Consider the following 14,923-nt stretch of genomic DNA (forward strand, 5'->3'; position numbering starts at 1 on the left):
CATTCTGCGGGGTGGGCGGATGGAGTCCAGGCCCACTGGACAGTGGATGGAGGACCCCAGGAACTCATCTCTCGTGGGAGCCCATGGAGACCAGGGCAAGTCGTCCCTTTGTGCCGCCTCCTCCTCGGGATGGCCAGGGCCTTTCCCAGCTGCCTGGCCTCTGTCCAGCTCCTGTGGGCTGACTCCAGGTCCTGCTCCCTTGCCTGCTCTGTGCTGGCATCCTTGCAGTGGGCAGTGTGAACTCTCCCAGGCTTCACGTACAGCCTACCCATTCCGGTTCCAGGCTTCTCCCTTGCAACCTGACACATGGCTGCTTGAACTCCTCCACGGATGGGGAGGTCACTCTGTGGGAAGCACAACCTGGCAGCACCATGCTATGATTAAGTCACCCCACGTCTCAGGGCCCTCTGTTTCATGGACACATCTCAGGCATTGCTCATCTGTGTCCAGGTCCCAGACACTCGTGTCCTTGGAATTGAATCTTCCTTGTGGCTCCACCGGCCTAATTGTTGGATACACTGCTTCTTTCCACTTTGTTCTGATTATAAATTTCACTGCTGTGCAGCTTGGTACAAGTGACTTTTTTCTTTTTTTAAAAGATTCCCCCTTATTTGCAATTCTTTCCTAGGACTGGACTTCAAGGGCTGGAGTTGACGTGTCGGGTGGAGTGGCTCTCGGCATCACCTGCCAAACTGCTCCCAGAAAAGCTGACCCAGCTGGCTGGGCCCACAGGACAGACAAGTGTGGGTTTCTCCGCAGCCCGGCCTGCACTGGGTTTCAAACTGCTGCCGTTTCCCCTGGTTCGATGGGGTTGTGTTGGTGGCGGGAAGTCCTTCAGGTTTCTATTATTTTCAAGTGGCGTCTGGGTAATAAAAACAATAACACACTCCAAAGGATGGAAAGCAGTGTTCAAATAAAAACCTGATGCCCACGTTCACAGCAGCACTTTTGACAAAAGCTGAAAGGTGGAAACAAACCAAAGGTCCACCAGCTGAAGATGATAAACACAATGAGATAGAGCCACGTGGTGGAGTATTACTCAGCCATGAAAAGAAGTGAAGCACTGACACAGGCTACAACCTGGATGCACCTTGAAAACAGCTTGTGCAGCAAAAGGAGCCAGATGCCAAAGGACAAATATCTATGATTCCATTTACCGGAAACATCCAGAACAGGGAAATCCACAGAGACAGACGACGACTGGGAGTTGCTGGGGGCTGGGGGAAGGGGGCGGGGAGTGAGTGCTAATGGGGACAGGGCTTCCATCTGGGGTGACAAAAAAGTTCTGGAACTGGATGAAGGTGGTTCTTGCACAGCCTTGTGAATGCATTAAATGCTACCAACTTGTACACTTTAAAATGGTAAACATGGTAAATTTTCTGTTATGTGTGTTATACGCAATAAAGAAGCAGTGACAGGACTAACAAACGCTCCTTCGGGGCCTGCTCTGTGCCAGGCACGGTTCTTACCTCCAGCGGTGGCTCGTTACTGCGATTTACAGATGGGGACAGGCTCTCCCGGGTCACCTCACTGGCGGGCACCCATCCGCCCCTCGTTCCTTACATCCCTGCAGCTCTGTCCTGCTCCCCTTCCTTAGGCAGAAGTTTCTTTGTAAAGCCACTTCAGTAAGTATTCGCCTGTCTGTCCTGCACCCAGTGATTCCTCCTCTTCCGTCAAGAGCCAGACATCCACATGCCTCCTGCAGTTGGGTTCTACACGCTATCTCGTCCATTCTGGAGTTTTAAAGCTTCTTCTAAAACCTGTTTAGGAGGGCTTCCCTGGTGGCGCAGTGGTTGAGAGTCCGCCTGCCGATGCAGGGGACACGGGTTCGTGCCCCAGTCCGGGAAGATCCCACATGCCGCGGAGCAGCTAGGCCCATGAGCCATGGCCGCTGAGCCTGCGCATCTGGAGCCTGTGCTCCGCAACGGGAGAGGCCACAGCAGTGAGAGGCCCACGTACCGCAAAAAAAAAAAAACCTGTTTAGGAGAACAGGAGACAAGATGGCAGAGTAGAAGGACCTGAGCTCCTCTCATGATCACACCAAAATCACAACTAACTGCTGAACAACCATCAATCAAAAAGGCTGGAACCTACCAAAAAAAGATATTGTACATCCAAAGACAAAGAAGAAACCACAACGAGATGAGATGGTAGTGAAACACGAGGGAAAGGGGCATGGCACAACCCTTTATGAATGACATAGCCATTGTGGTTATGACTATAAACCGGTTAGAACCGATTAGGCCCAAGTTGGCAGAAGATTCGACCTCCAGTAGACCTTGAGCCTCATTATATGATCATTGTAATACATTAGCTAAATGACACGCCCACAGGTGCCAGGACAATTCTGAGGCTGACCATCAAAGGCCAAAAAGTGGGCGGTGGCCCAGTTCCTGGAAATCCCCACCCCTTCCCAGTTGGAATAATCCTCACAGTTATTAGCCTAGGAAACTACCCAGCCCATAAAAACTAACCACACTGTATTTTCGGGCCTCTCGCCTTATGACATGGCCCCCACTCTGTCTGCGGAGTGTGTTTCTCTCAGGGCCGGCGGCTCTCCTTCCAAGAGGAACCCATGCTCTGGGGCTGCTCTCGCCTTTTGAGACAGACCACATTCTGTCTATGGAATGTGTATCTCTATAAATAAATCCACTTCTTACCTATCACTTTGCCTCTCGCTGAATTTCTTCTGTGCTGAGACCTAAAGAACCTGAGCTTCATTAAGTCCTGAGACCAGGTGTGTGTCAATTAAAAGACAGTGGTTTGAGTCCCAGCCTGTGGGTTCAAGTCCCAGTCTGGGTTTTGGCTGGGTTCAAATCCCAAGTGAGTTGTATGGTTTCAGTAGGAGGGGGCACTCACCATATAATCAAGTCCCATACCTGCCAGGTGGGTGACCCATAAACTGGAGAATAATTATATAGCAGAAGTTCTCCCACAGGAGTGAGAGTTCTAAGCTCCCCATCAGGCTCCCCAGCCTGGGGGTCTGGCATCCGGAGAAGGAGCCCCCCAGAGCATTTGACTCTGAAGGCCAGCGGGGCTTGATCGCAGGAGCTCCACAGGACTGGAGGGTGCACACACTCTTGGAGGGCACACACAAGGTCTCCTGCACCAGGACCCAGGCAGTGACTCCACAGGAGCCTGGGATGGACCTACCTGCAGGTCTTGGAGGGTCTCCTGGGGAGGTGGGGGGCGGCTGTGGCTCTCTCTGGGGTCATAAAAACTGGTGACGGAAATGTCCGGGAGTGTTAAACTCTCGCTGGAGGCAGATCTCTTGCTTGGGTCATTAGCACCAAGACCTGGCCCCACCCAACAGCCTGTAGGCTCCGGAGCTGCAACACCTCAGGCCAAACACCAACAGGGTGAGAACACAACCCCACCCATCAGCAGACTGGCTGCCTAAGACTTCCTGAGCCCAGAGCCACCTCTAGACACGACGCTTGACCTGCCCTACCCACCAGCTCCTCCCACCAGTGGGCAGGCACAGGGCCCTCCCCGGAGGAAGTCGGCATAAGCCTCTACACCAGCCTCACCCACCTGGGGGCAGAATCCAGAAGCAAGAAAGCTAGAATCCGGCAGCTTGCAGACCAAATCCACAAACACAGCCCAGAACCTACCCTGGGACCAGCTGGCCCCTGGCCCTTGGGTGATGAGAGGGGGCATGCACTGCGGGGGCACACAGGACATCCCCTATGGAGGGCCAGTTCTCCAAGGTCGAGAGACATAACTAACCTTCCACATACATAAAAATAAAACCCGTTTAACTCAGACATGTGTGCAGTTAGTTCCGGAGAGCAGGGGTCCTGAGTGGCGGTGAAAGTTGAGGGCACGGTGTCCACCTCCCAGCCCCCTGCTGCTCGACAACCATCAGCTCCTTGCCGGCCCGCCCTGGGTGGGTACCCAGGACCACCTCTTTCTGGGCCCTCCCAGCCTTCTCTTCCACCTGTGGCCACCTCTCCAAGCAGACGGCCACAGACCTCACCCAGGAAGGACCTGAGGGTGGGAACAAGGCCAGGGGGTGAGGCCACGCAAACGAGGGGACAGCCGTGCCAGGAGCTGCACACACGCCTCCCTCCATCCTCACATACCACAAGGGAGAGAATCCCCGAATCCCCGTTTCACAGATGGGGAAACAGAGGCATGATCCCATGATGGCTCCCAGCCACGCAGCCTCTGGGTGACCAGGCCCCGGCCACCTGCAGCTGCCACATGTAGCGCCCACCTCCGGGTGGATGAACTGCGTCCCATGTGTGATGTCCTCCCTGGTGAGGCGTGGGCAGGACAGCGCTCGTGGCCCTCAGCTCCTCCTCCCCCCACCACCCAGGGCCGGGCCGGGGAGCCGAGCCAAGTGAGTCCTCAGCTTGTCAGACTCCCTCTTGTCTGCCCGGCTGCCTGGTTGAGGGATGTGGCACGGAGCCCACCTAGGCCAGGGTCCAGGCCTCTGGCTACAGCCTCGCTCCCACCTGCCTGCCTGCCCACACTCAAGTCCTGTCTGCTTGTCCGATCCTGCAGCACCAGTGCCTCTGCCGGGCCTCACAACCCCCAGGGAAGGGGCTCCACAGCCGCCTTGGGGGTCAGACCACCCTCATGCCCCCCCAACAGCCTTGGGGATGCCTGCCCCCATCTGGACTGTGTGCCCTTCAAGCCTCAGCCAAGGGGACTCTTCCTCCAGGAAGCTCTCCTGAGCCCCCTCCCCCTCCCCCTTGGCCTCCTGTCCACACTCTGGGCTGCTGGGGCCCCCATGGGGCCCCTCCCTGCTCCATGGCTTCCCCGGCATCCACTGTGACTGTGGCCAAGGCCGGGCTCAGGGCTGTCTGAACCACTCCAAATCCTCCATTATTAAAATGTTCCACTGGGGGCTTCCTTGGTGGCGCAGTGGTTGAGAGTCCGCCTGCCGATGCAAGGGACACGGGTTCGTGCCCCGGTCCGGGAGGATCCCACATGCCGCGGAGCGGCTGGGCCCGTGAGCCATGGCCGCTGAGCCTGCGTGTCCAGAGCCTGTGCTCCGCAATGGGAGAGGCCACAACAGTGAGAGGCCCGCGTACCGCAAAAAAAAAAAAAGTTCCACTGGCCCCAGGAGAGACAGGTGAGGACACATCTCCTGCCTGTGCCTGGCAGGTGGTCTGCTGGTGGCCAGAGGCTCCTTGAGCTGTCATTTCAGGTGGGAGAGTGGGGAGGGCGTGGTGGGGGGTGTGGTCTGAGGAGGCCAGATGGCTGAGTCTCTGCCCCTGGCATCTGAGTTACCTTGGGCCCATCACGGCTACCTGGGCCTCTCAGGGTGAGCTGCAGGCTGTGAAGCTGAGCAGAAGTGACAGGCTCCTGTCTCCCCATCTGGCAACTTCCAGGCTGGACCGCGAGTGAGCAGGGGCCTTGGGCCAGGGGCAAGCTGGGCTGGATCCAGCAGGAGGAGCCCTTCTCACCAGGCTCATCCACTACTGGTGCCCACAGGGGTCCCCAGGGACGGTGACATGGAATGGGTCAGAGCCGTTCCAGAGTGACCCTGCTGTAGGCCATGTGTGGGGACGGGACCCCAGGCCTGGGGCAGGGCGGTGTGTCTCCTGGGCTGCCCTGCGTCCTGGTTACCCTTCTGCACAGCTGGGGTCTGTGCTCTGCAGCCACCTCCGGGCTGTGCTGCAGGATGCCCACTGGGAGCTCGGGGCGCGGGCCAGGGCAGCCTCTGGACCGTCCTCCAGGTGGGCCCTCTCCCTCCTAATCGTCCTTGTCACAGGGACGCCTGTGATGGAGCTGTAGCCCTGGCCCCCATCCCCTGCCGGAGGCCCATCTGTGGCCCAGGTGAACTTGGCCCTGTCCTCCCCGTGTTCGGGTCCCGACCCGGCGGCTCAGTTGAGGCGGAGCGCCCTCCATGGCCCCCAGCTGACTGAAAACCCACCCCCAGCTGCTAGGGGCTCAGCTGACCCACCCAACTCTGAGTCCATAAAAGGGGGCACTGGGGTCAGAAGGTCCAGCCAGGGGGTGCAGCGGGCCCAAATCGGGGACCCTGGACATGCCCCCTCCTGAGAGGGGCTTCCCCCAAGATGCCGCGCCGCATCCTCTCTGAGCTGCTCCCCCTGCTGGGTCCTGGGGCAAATGCCGGCGGCCTGTGTGCCAAGTCTGCCTGCTGCCTCCCAGGTGTGCTGCTGGGGCCGTGGCTCAGTGTCCCCTCTGCACAGAGGGAGAGTAGCTGCTGGGCCCCCGAGGATGCCGGTGCAGGCCTGCCGGCGAGCTCTCAGGAAGGGGTGTCATTACCCCGCCATCCTCTCCCTCCTCATACGCCTCTTCTTGTCTCAGTTTATCCAGAATGATCAGGCCCAGGCCTGGGAAGGGTTTGTTAAAGGGGCCGACCCCAAGGGAGGAGCACGCTGAGGGGCGCCCTCCAGAGCTGCCCTGGGAGGAGGGGAGTGTCCCATCCCTGGGGCGCGCAAGCAGTCTGGAGGGGAGCGTTGGGGCCTCAGGGCTTTGTTGACCCCACCGCAGCCTCTGAGCCACTGCCTGAATGCTGCTGGGGAGAAGGGTGCTGGGCAGTCCCGGCATGTCCCGAGACTCAATTTTCCCGACGCTAATGCAATTTGGAAACAAATAAATTTAATAAATCAATGCACCCGCCTCTGCGTCCTGACACGTGGCTGTACCCACCTGCCTGCACTGACCTTGCAGGTCACCTCAGCCCCTGCAATGGGGGATTCACCCCCAGAGACCCTGCAAGGCTGGGTCGGGGAGGGGTGCTGTGTGGGGGTGGGAAGGGGCCAAGGGGGACACTTGTCACTCCCAGCACCGGGCACCAGGCCAGCCATTTCCTGGCCTCCACTCAGGCCATGCCCACAGCAGCTCCATGCAGAGGCCAGTGTAACTTCACTCCCTGAATGGGGAAACTGAGGCTCGGGGTGCTGGGGCAGGGGGGGGCCTCCTGTCCAGCCACATGGTAAAGTGCAGGGCCTGAGTCGTCCCAGAGGTCTTCATCCCATGAGCGCCACTCGCCTCTGGACTAAAGGCTGGAGACCGTGGGATCTACTGCTGTCCAGGGTCAGGGCCAGGTTGGCCCAGAGCCCCGCCTTGGGGACCATGTCCTGTCACAGGGACAGTTAGACTGGGACCCCCACATGCGAAGAGGGCCCCCTGCTGGCCCACCCGCCACACCCCAGGGTCGTGCAATGTCAGGGAGCTCGGTTCCAGTCCTATGTGTTCTGGCCGGTTCCCTGGGTTGGACCCCGGGCAGGCCCATCCTGTTCTGGCCACAGGGGAAAGATGGTGTGTGAAGAGCAGGTTCTAAGTCAAAGGTGGACAGTGGTCCCTCCCGTGGTTCCCCCCCACCAGCAGGCCCTGTGTATCCACTGCCACCTGGGAAACTAAGCACAGAGCAGCTCAAGGTGGTTCCTCAGGCCATCAGCCCCGACGATGGGCTCTGAGGTGGGGGAGGTCTTGGGCTGCTGTCTCCAAAGCCTACAGTTTTGAAACACCTGCTGTGTGCCAGGGGGTACAAATGTCACCCGTCAAGTGAGGGGTGCCAGTGCCAAGGGTCAGGGCCCTGGGAGGAGGGCATGGGTGCCCAGGCCAAGGGCAAGCTCAGGTTGGTGCATCTGAGGTGCTCCGGGGGCTTGTGTGGCCCAAGTGGGGGATGGGGCAGCAGTGAGAGAGGGGGAGGGGCAGGGACCACGGGACTGTGCTGGGGGGGGCGGGGTGTGGATGTCCTGTTACGAACACTGGTGGGTCCATGGGATGGGTCAGAGTGCGAGGTGCCAGAGGTCATCCAGGCCACAGCGTTGCCGGCTGGGTTGACTCAGGAGAACTCCAGGAGCCGCTGCCCTGCCAGCTGCACAGTATTTCAGGCCAATGGCGCCCTCTGCTGGCCATATTGGGCATAGCCCTGACACAGGCTCCCAGCCCAGGATGGGGAACTTAGAGATGTTCACCCCTCCCCGCGGACCAGCAGACACACACCAGGCTCTGGGTGGCCTTGGGGACACTGTTCCCAGGACAGGACCTACCTACAGTGTGGGGAAGATTTGGGCATCTTATTCAAGGTACCCACTGGAGGCTGAATTCAACTCCCCATCAGAGACACCTGTGTGCCCAGAGGGACAGCCCCACTGGAACCAGTAAGACGCAGGAGACAAGAGCCTGGCCTCAGGTGTGGTCCAGGTGCAGTTCCTCCAGGCAGGTGCCAGACGTGGCCAGGACAGGTGGGGCTGGGGCCTGCCTGGCCCTTTAAGAGGGCCGCGGGGCAGGGGGAGGGGATCCCTGTTGCCTAGCAACAGGAGGGCTTGGCGTGTACCTGTCTCCAAGACCAGAAGCCATGTCCTGCTTGGGGACAGAGTGGCCGGAGCTGCCCTGCTGACCGTGCTGAGCGGCCCTCCTCCCTCTCCCCCCCACCCCGTGCCCGGGCGCACCATGGCGCACACAGATATACTTCTGACCAAGGAGCCCGCCCCGCAAACGGTGCCAGCATGCCAGCTACCCCGCAAGCTGTACGACGTGGCCCGAAACACAGGCACCCACACGTCCTCGGGCCTGGCCACCGCTGGCTTCCGCACGGCCAAGTACCTGGTGGATGAGTGGTTCCAGAACTGCTATGCCCGCTACCACCAGGCCTTCGCCGACCTCGACCAGTCGGAGCGGCAGCGCCATGAGAGCCAGCAGCTGGTGGCCGAGACTGAGGCGCTGGCGCAGCGCACGCAGCAGGACTCCACGAAGAAGGTGGGCGAGCGCCTGCAGGACATGCACTGCTGGAAGTCGGAGCTGCAGCGCCAGGTGGAAGAGCTGGTCGCAGAGACTGACCTGCTGCTGGCCCAGAAGCAGCGGCTGGAGCGCACCCTGGATGCCATGGCCGTGCCCTTCTCCATAGCCACCGACAACCTGCAGTGCCGGGAGTGCCGCCAGCACCCCGACCTTGTGCGTGACTGCGTGGAGATGGAGTTGCTGAAGGTTCGGCCCCTCCCAGCCCCCAGAACTGCAGACCGGGCCGCCCCACCTCTCCCCAGGAAGCATGACCTACCCTGGGCTGAGAGTGGGCACCCGTGTGCCCCCACGACATGGCTGGCAGAGGCCTTGGTGCCCATGTACCACGTGGCTGCACAGAGGCACAGGGAGCCTGCTCCCCTCAGCACACGCAGGGACACACAAGCACATGCCCAGGCGCAGAGAAGGTGGCTCTGCTTGTAGGTGGGGGACCAGAACCGACTGGGGGCGCCCCGGCTGGGGGCAGGGGCAGGGCTCAGACCGCCCAGGGGGGAGGTGCCGTCTCTGGTCCCAGGAGGGTGCCAGGTCTGGCCTTCCCACAGTCTGGTCCTTATAGTGGGTGCTGGGCAAGGCCTTGCTCCCTGCAAGGTGGGCCCAGCCAGGACATGCTGGGTTGGAGGCACTGTGGCCTGGGGGCAGGTCCCAGCATGGGGGTTGAGCATGGTTGGGGGAAGGGGCTGGACTTTCGTGCTTACCCACTCACCCTAGCCCCGGGTCCAGGGTTCCTGCTCTGCCCCCTGCCCCATTATGGCTCCCATGTGGGGGCGAGGCAGGGCCCAGGCCGTGGCAGCATTCATACCTGGAATGTGTACTGGGACATTTGTCTGAGGCTGAGACAGGTAGAGGCCACTGAGGCAGGGGGGGGCCTGGCCAGATCCCCATAAGCCCTGATGCCCCTCCACACATCCCTGAAAACCAGGAAGGGCCTGAGCTGAGCCCCAGGAGTGGCTAACTGAGGTTGGGATGTGGTTGGGTCATGGTGGTGCCTGCACCCACTGTGCAGTCCCTCAGTCACCCCTGGGTCCTGGCACCTGCTGAAGAGCCCCTTTGGTCACCCTGGGTCATGCAAATTAAACCTGACCCTGAGTTCCCAGAGGCAGAGCCCCCCATGCCCCGCCCCCCATGCCCGTGTTGGAAATACAGCCTCAGACCAGTGTGCAGGCGTGGACGGGATAAAGGTGGGGTGGGGGCCACATGCATCCCACAAAGAGCCCTTTCCCCTCCGAACCTGGCAGGACCTGTCCTTGGGGAAGCCCCCAAAGTATCAGGGAGTCGCCCAGCCCAGGCCCCTGATGCTGGCAGGGAAGAGCCTCACCTGCGAACAGGCTGTAGGCCACAGGCACTCATGAGATATGGGGGAGACAGCCAGCCATCCCAGGTGCCTGGGGACCCCCTGAACACCCCAAGCTCAGGCCAGAATCTTGAGTACCTCCTCCTGGCCCCAGGCCCATCCTCTGTCCCCCCAACACCGCACCCTCACACTCATTCACTCAAGAACCTCCCAAGGCTCTGGGAGTGAACCCTCTGCCCTGAGCCAGGTCCCCTGCCCAGCAGTACATGGACAACAAAGGGGCCAGGACAGGGAGATGGACCCACGGGTCAGAACTGGGCACATAGGGTTTAGAGCCCAACAGAGGAGAAAATTCAAATCAGGGGGAAAGAGTTTTTCCTGCCCAGAAAATGAAACTGTCAGGGTAGCAGGAGGAAACACAGGGTTTCCCCTTGTGTCCTTTGTCTGGGTAAGGCCTCTCTGAGCCCAAGGCCCCAAGGGGCAGCCCCAGGGGGGCTCCTGGTCCCCAGTGGCCGGGGTCCTCAAAGGCTGTCGCCAGGCTGTCCAGGGGCCAGTGGGCAGGCTAGTGGGCAGGCTGGTGCCCTCAGTGTCTTGGGCAGGCTGCAGGGGTAGCCCCAGAGCCCAGGGGGTGCTAAGTGCCCAGCAAGTGAGAACCACTTCTGGGTGATCCTCCCCACAGCCCATAGAAGCCCCCAGAAGAAAAGACCCACTGCACCACCCCAAACAGCCCAGAATAAATCCGGCAAGAAAGCCAGGCTCATCTCCCATTTCCATGAAAGAAGCTGGGGCCCAAGACCACCAGCAGAGGTCAGGTGCTGGCAGAGCCCCCAGTTCCACTGGGGGTCACCCCAAATCTCAGCTCCTCCTAGAGGTTTGAGAGGCTGCCTGTGGGCCCCACCAGCCTGGCTGTCATCAGACTCTCACCAGGGACGGGGGTCTTCTTCCCCAGGAGGCAGACCTCATCCGGAACATTCAGGAGCTCCTGAAAAGGACCATGATGCAGGTCGTGAACCAGATTCGGTGGGTCTGGGTGGCCTCTAGGGCTGCCCTCGGGATGTCCCCCTACCCCTCAGGCTAGCTATGGGCAGGAAGTTGGGGTGACCCGGCCCTGAGGCTCAGAGAATTGAGGGATTGTCCCCAGTCATAGCCAGGAGCAAGGGGCTGGGTGGAAGCACTGGGCAGGTGGGGGTGGCAGATTCCTGCATGGCCAAGGGGCCTGGGCATCCAGAACCCAGGCCAGCATCCCAGAGCCCACCCTGCCGCTTGGGGGGCTTACCCGGCCCTGCGCCCAGGTGGGCCCAGCTCCCTACCCGCACAGACGGCAGGCCCTGCCCGCTCTCCCCAGGATGAATCACGAGCACAAGGAAACGTGCGAGATGGACTGGTCCGACAAAGTGGAGGCCTGCGACATCGATGAGGCCTGCTGCCGCTACCACAACCAGAGCACCGACTTGCAGTTCTACCCGCACTCCGCCAAGTTTGAGGAGAGGTGGGGTCTTCCGCAGGGGCTGTGCACAAACGCCCCGTCCCCACCTGCGAGATCCCACCTGGGCTCCTAGTCCATCCGCTGGGGGTCCTTTGCGCAGCTCTTCTGCTCCTGGGGATGGGCAGGCGAGCGCGGCCTCCGCCCAAGTGCCCGGCACACACGGTTCACCACAAGGGCTGGGGTTTGCGAGGGAGGCAGTACCCAGGGTGGGGGGCCGCCTGAGGCAGGGCGGCTGACTGCAGCTCCGCATAAGGCCGGCAGGGGGCGCTGGGCCACCACCCATTGCAAAACAGCCCCGGGGTGGCGCAGGGCCCAGGGACGTAGGAGGCACTGGAGAGCGGGAACCACCGGGGGACGCAGGAAGCACGGAAGACACGGAGTGGGGAGCTGGGGGCGCGGGGCTAGTGGGGCGGAGCTGGGGGAGCAGGAGGCCCGGGGAGCGCGTGGGGAGGCGCTCCGGGTGGCGCGTGGGGCGGGGCGAGGAGTGGCGCTAGGACTGGGGCGCCACTCCCCAGTCCACTTTATGCTGGGGCGCAGGGGACATCGGGCGCGGCAGGCGCGGGGAGGCCCTGGTGCAAACCGGAGCCATTGGCAGGTGCCCCCACCGACCGCGGTGCCCGCCCACTCCCTGCCCGCAGTGCCTCCACGCCCGAGACCTGGGCCAAGTTCACGCAGGAAAACCTGTACCGCGCCGAGCGCGAACGCCTGGCCTCAGTCAACTTGCGGAAGCTCGTCGACTGCATCCTGCAGGACACATCCGAGGACTTGCGGCTGCAGTGCGACGCCGTGAACCTGGCCTTCGGGCGGCGCTGTGAAGAGCTGGAGGACGCGCGCCACAAGCTGGAGCACCACCTGCGCAAGGTGGGGCCGCCCCGGCCACGCCCATCCCACATCAGACCACGCCCACCGCAGACCACGCCCACTCCTCAGCCAGGCCACTCCCAGCCCACGACCTGACCTCGCCCAGGGCATCCTCTAGGGCTGGACATGCCCTGGTAACCACAGAGAAAGACCAGGCCCAGACCGGGTAACCCAGACCACCCCTCCCCCACTGGCCACTATGCCTTTGTCACGACTTGGCCTGGCTCCTGCCCCTCCTTGGCCCTGCCCATCTTGAGGGACCCCTGAGGCAGGGCCTCCACTCCTCCCTGGGCCCTCATGAAGCTGATGAGAAACCAAGTGACATTTGGGGGTGGTGGCATTGTCACTGGAGTGACTGACCAGGGGGGGCTGCAAGCAGGAGCAAGGAGGGTGGAAGGAGGTGGGGCCTGGCTGCCTAGTGGGGTGTCCCTGGTGCTGGCCCCTGGCCTGGCAGGGCTCTGACCCTAAGCTCTCAGGGTGACCTTTGCTGCCTTTGTCTCTCAAGCTCCAGACCAGGGTCGGGGGCTGGTGACCACAGGGCTGGGGGCTCTCAGGCCAGAGCTGCTGTGCCACAAGCTTTGCTGTCCTCACCGTCCCCAGGCCTCTGGGTGCCCATGGGAGGGCCGAGGTGGCCGTGCACATCCTCCCTGCCTCCACTCCTCCCCCAGAGCCAGCGGAGAGAGCCGCCTGCTCGACGTGGCACAGGGCTTGGGGTGCGGTGGGGGAGACCCACAGGGACTGTCCTGTGTGCAGACACTGCGGGAGATCACGGACCAGGAGCACAATGTCGCAGCGCTGAAGCAGGCCGTCAGGGACAAGGAGGCGCCTCTGAAAGTGGCCCAGACCCGCTTGTACCAGCGTTCCCACCGGCCCAACGTGGAGCTGTGCCGAGACGCTGTCCAGTTCAGGTGCCTGTAGCTGCTGGGGCTGTCCTGGGCTGGGCCAACCACCATAGGGCGCCGTCCACCCGCCTCCGGGCTTTCCTCAGCCTCTGGGGCCCCCTTGAACCCCTCCCCCCACACCCGCACACAGCCCTGCAGATGTGAAGAGGAAAGACATTGGGCCCCACACAAGCACAACACACACACACACACACACACACACACACACACACACACACACACGGTTCCCACGTCCCCAATCCTGCCCCAGCATGACTGGATGCTATGCGTCCCTTGGGGGACACTGTGCCAGGCACCTAGTGCCAGGGGCGGCCACACTCCCTGCTTCACCCTGGTGAGGAATCTCAGGGTCTGGGAGGCAGAGCTCCCCGGGCCACACGGCCGCCCTGACCATCCTGCTCGTGGCCGTCCACACCTCCAATGTCACGGTGGACACACATCCCCGGCTTGAGGCGTAAGTGGGGTCACATCTTCTGTTTTCTAACTTATTGAGCTCGCAGTCGCCTTGTAAGCAGAAGTGCCCCTGCCTTGGGCATCCCTCCTTCCCTGTCCCTCAACTCCTTCAGAAAACTGGGGCCTCACTCGCCTCCAGGGGCGCCCATCTCACTTCCAGATGCCAGGAATATAGGAATAGTGTCCTGGCCCGGCCCTCCCAGTGTGGCTAATGGGTTTCCCTCTGGGCCTTTTGGGGGCCCTTCTATGGCCAAATGTCTTGACCAAGACCCCCAACAAGGGCCCCCAGCCTTTGACCTTGGGCCTCGCTCTCCCCACCCAGAAGGCCAGGTGTCCCAGGGCAGCCCCAACTCACCCCTTCCTCCCACCCCCGCAGGCTGGTGAGCGAGGTAGAGGAGCTGAACCTGTCCCTGGCGGCTCTGAGGGAGAAGCTTCTGGAAGCAGAGCAGTCCCTGCGCAACCTGGAGGACACGCGCATGAGCCTGGAGAAGGACATTGCTGTCAAGACAAACAGCCTCTTCATCGACCGCCAGAAGTGCATGGCCCACCGCACCCGCTACCCCACAGTCCTCCAGCTGGCCGGCTACCAGTAACCGGGCGGGCACCCCGGCAGGTGCAGGGACCCGTCTCCCCCTCAAATAAAGAGCATGTTAGCTTTCTACTCAGAGAGTGTACCTGGACAGGTGAGCTTTGCCTGTGGACCCCACGTTTCAGCCATGGGGGGCCAGGGGTCTCCTGCTTGGGGCACCCCCAGTCACCACCTGGGGAGAGGGGTCAGCCAAGAACCGTCGAGGCCCCCCCTCATTGCTCACTGCTGACCACACGGGGCACAGCCAAAGCATCGACAGTTTCTCTGCCCACCTGGGCCACCTGCTGGATGCTTCAGAGGGAGTGTCACCTCCTGTCACCACTTGTCACAGGCTCTGGTGGCCGCAGTGATAACTGAAGCCCCGCTCCTTTTCCTCCATGTGCCTTGGACGCTGTCACCGGAGGCCAGCCGGCACTCCCCTCATTAGTGGGCCGTGAGCCTGGAGCAGCGGTGTCAGAACACGCTGCTGGCACAGCTCTCCCCTGAGGGACTTGGCCCCCGGGCTGTGAGGGGCCACGCAGGGCAGGGCCTGGGGCAGTGACCGCCGGGGGAACTGTGGGAGCTCTCCCTGCCACCCCACCCAGCACAGGGTGAGCACCAGACCCTGAGCT

General features: G+C 61.7%; 1 protein-coding gene across 1 annotated transcript; it reads left to right on the forward strand.

The window, feature by feature from the left end:
• Positions 1 to 8,382: 8,382 nt before the first annotated feature.
• TEKT4 (tektin 4) lies at positions 8,383 to 14,316 on the forward strand. Its single transcript, XM_060078887.1, has 6 exons — positions 8,383 to 8,916; positions 10,971 to 11,041; positions 11,367 to 11,510; positions 12,146 to 12,368; positions 13,122 to 13,276; positions 14,100 to 14,316. The coding sequence occupies exons 1-6, from the start codon at positions 8,383 to 8,385 to the stop codon at positions 14,314 to 14,316; spliced, it is 1,344 nt and encodes a 447-aa protein (XP_059934870.1).
• Positions 14,317 to 14,923: the final 607 nt, after the last annotated feature.

This window comes from Mesoplodon densirostris, chromosome 16, assembly GCF_025265405.1.
Source record: "Mesoplodon densirostris isolate mMesDen1 chromosome 16, mMesDen1 primary haplotype, whole genome shotgun sequence".
Taxonomy (NCBI): domain Eukaryota; kingdom Metazoa; phylum Chordata; class Mammalia; order Artiodactyla; family Ziphiidae; genus Mesoplodon; species Mesoplodon densirostris.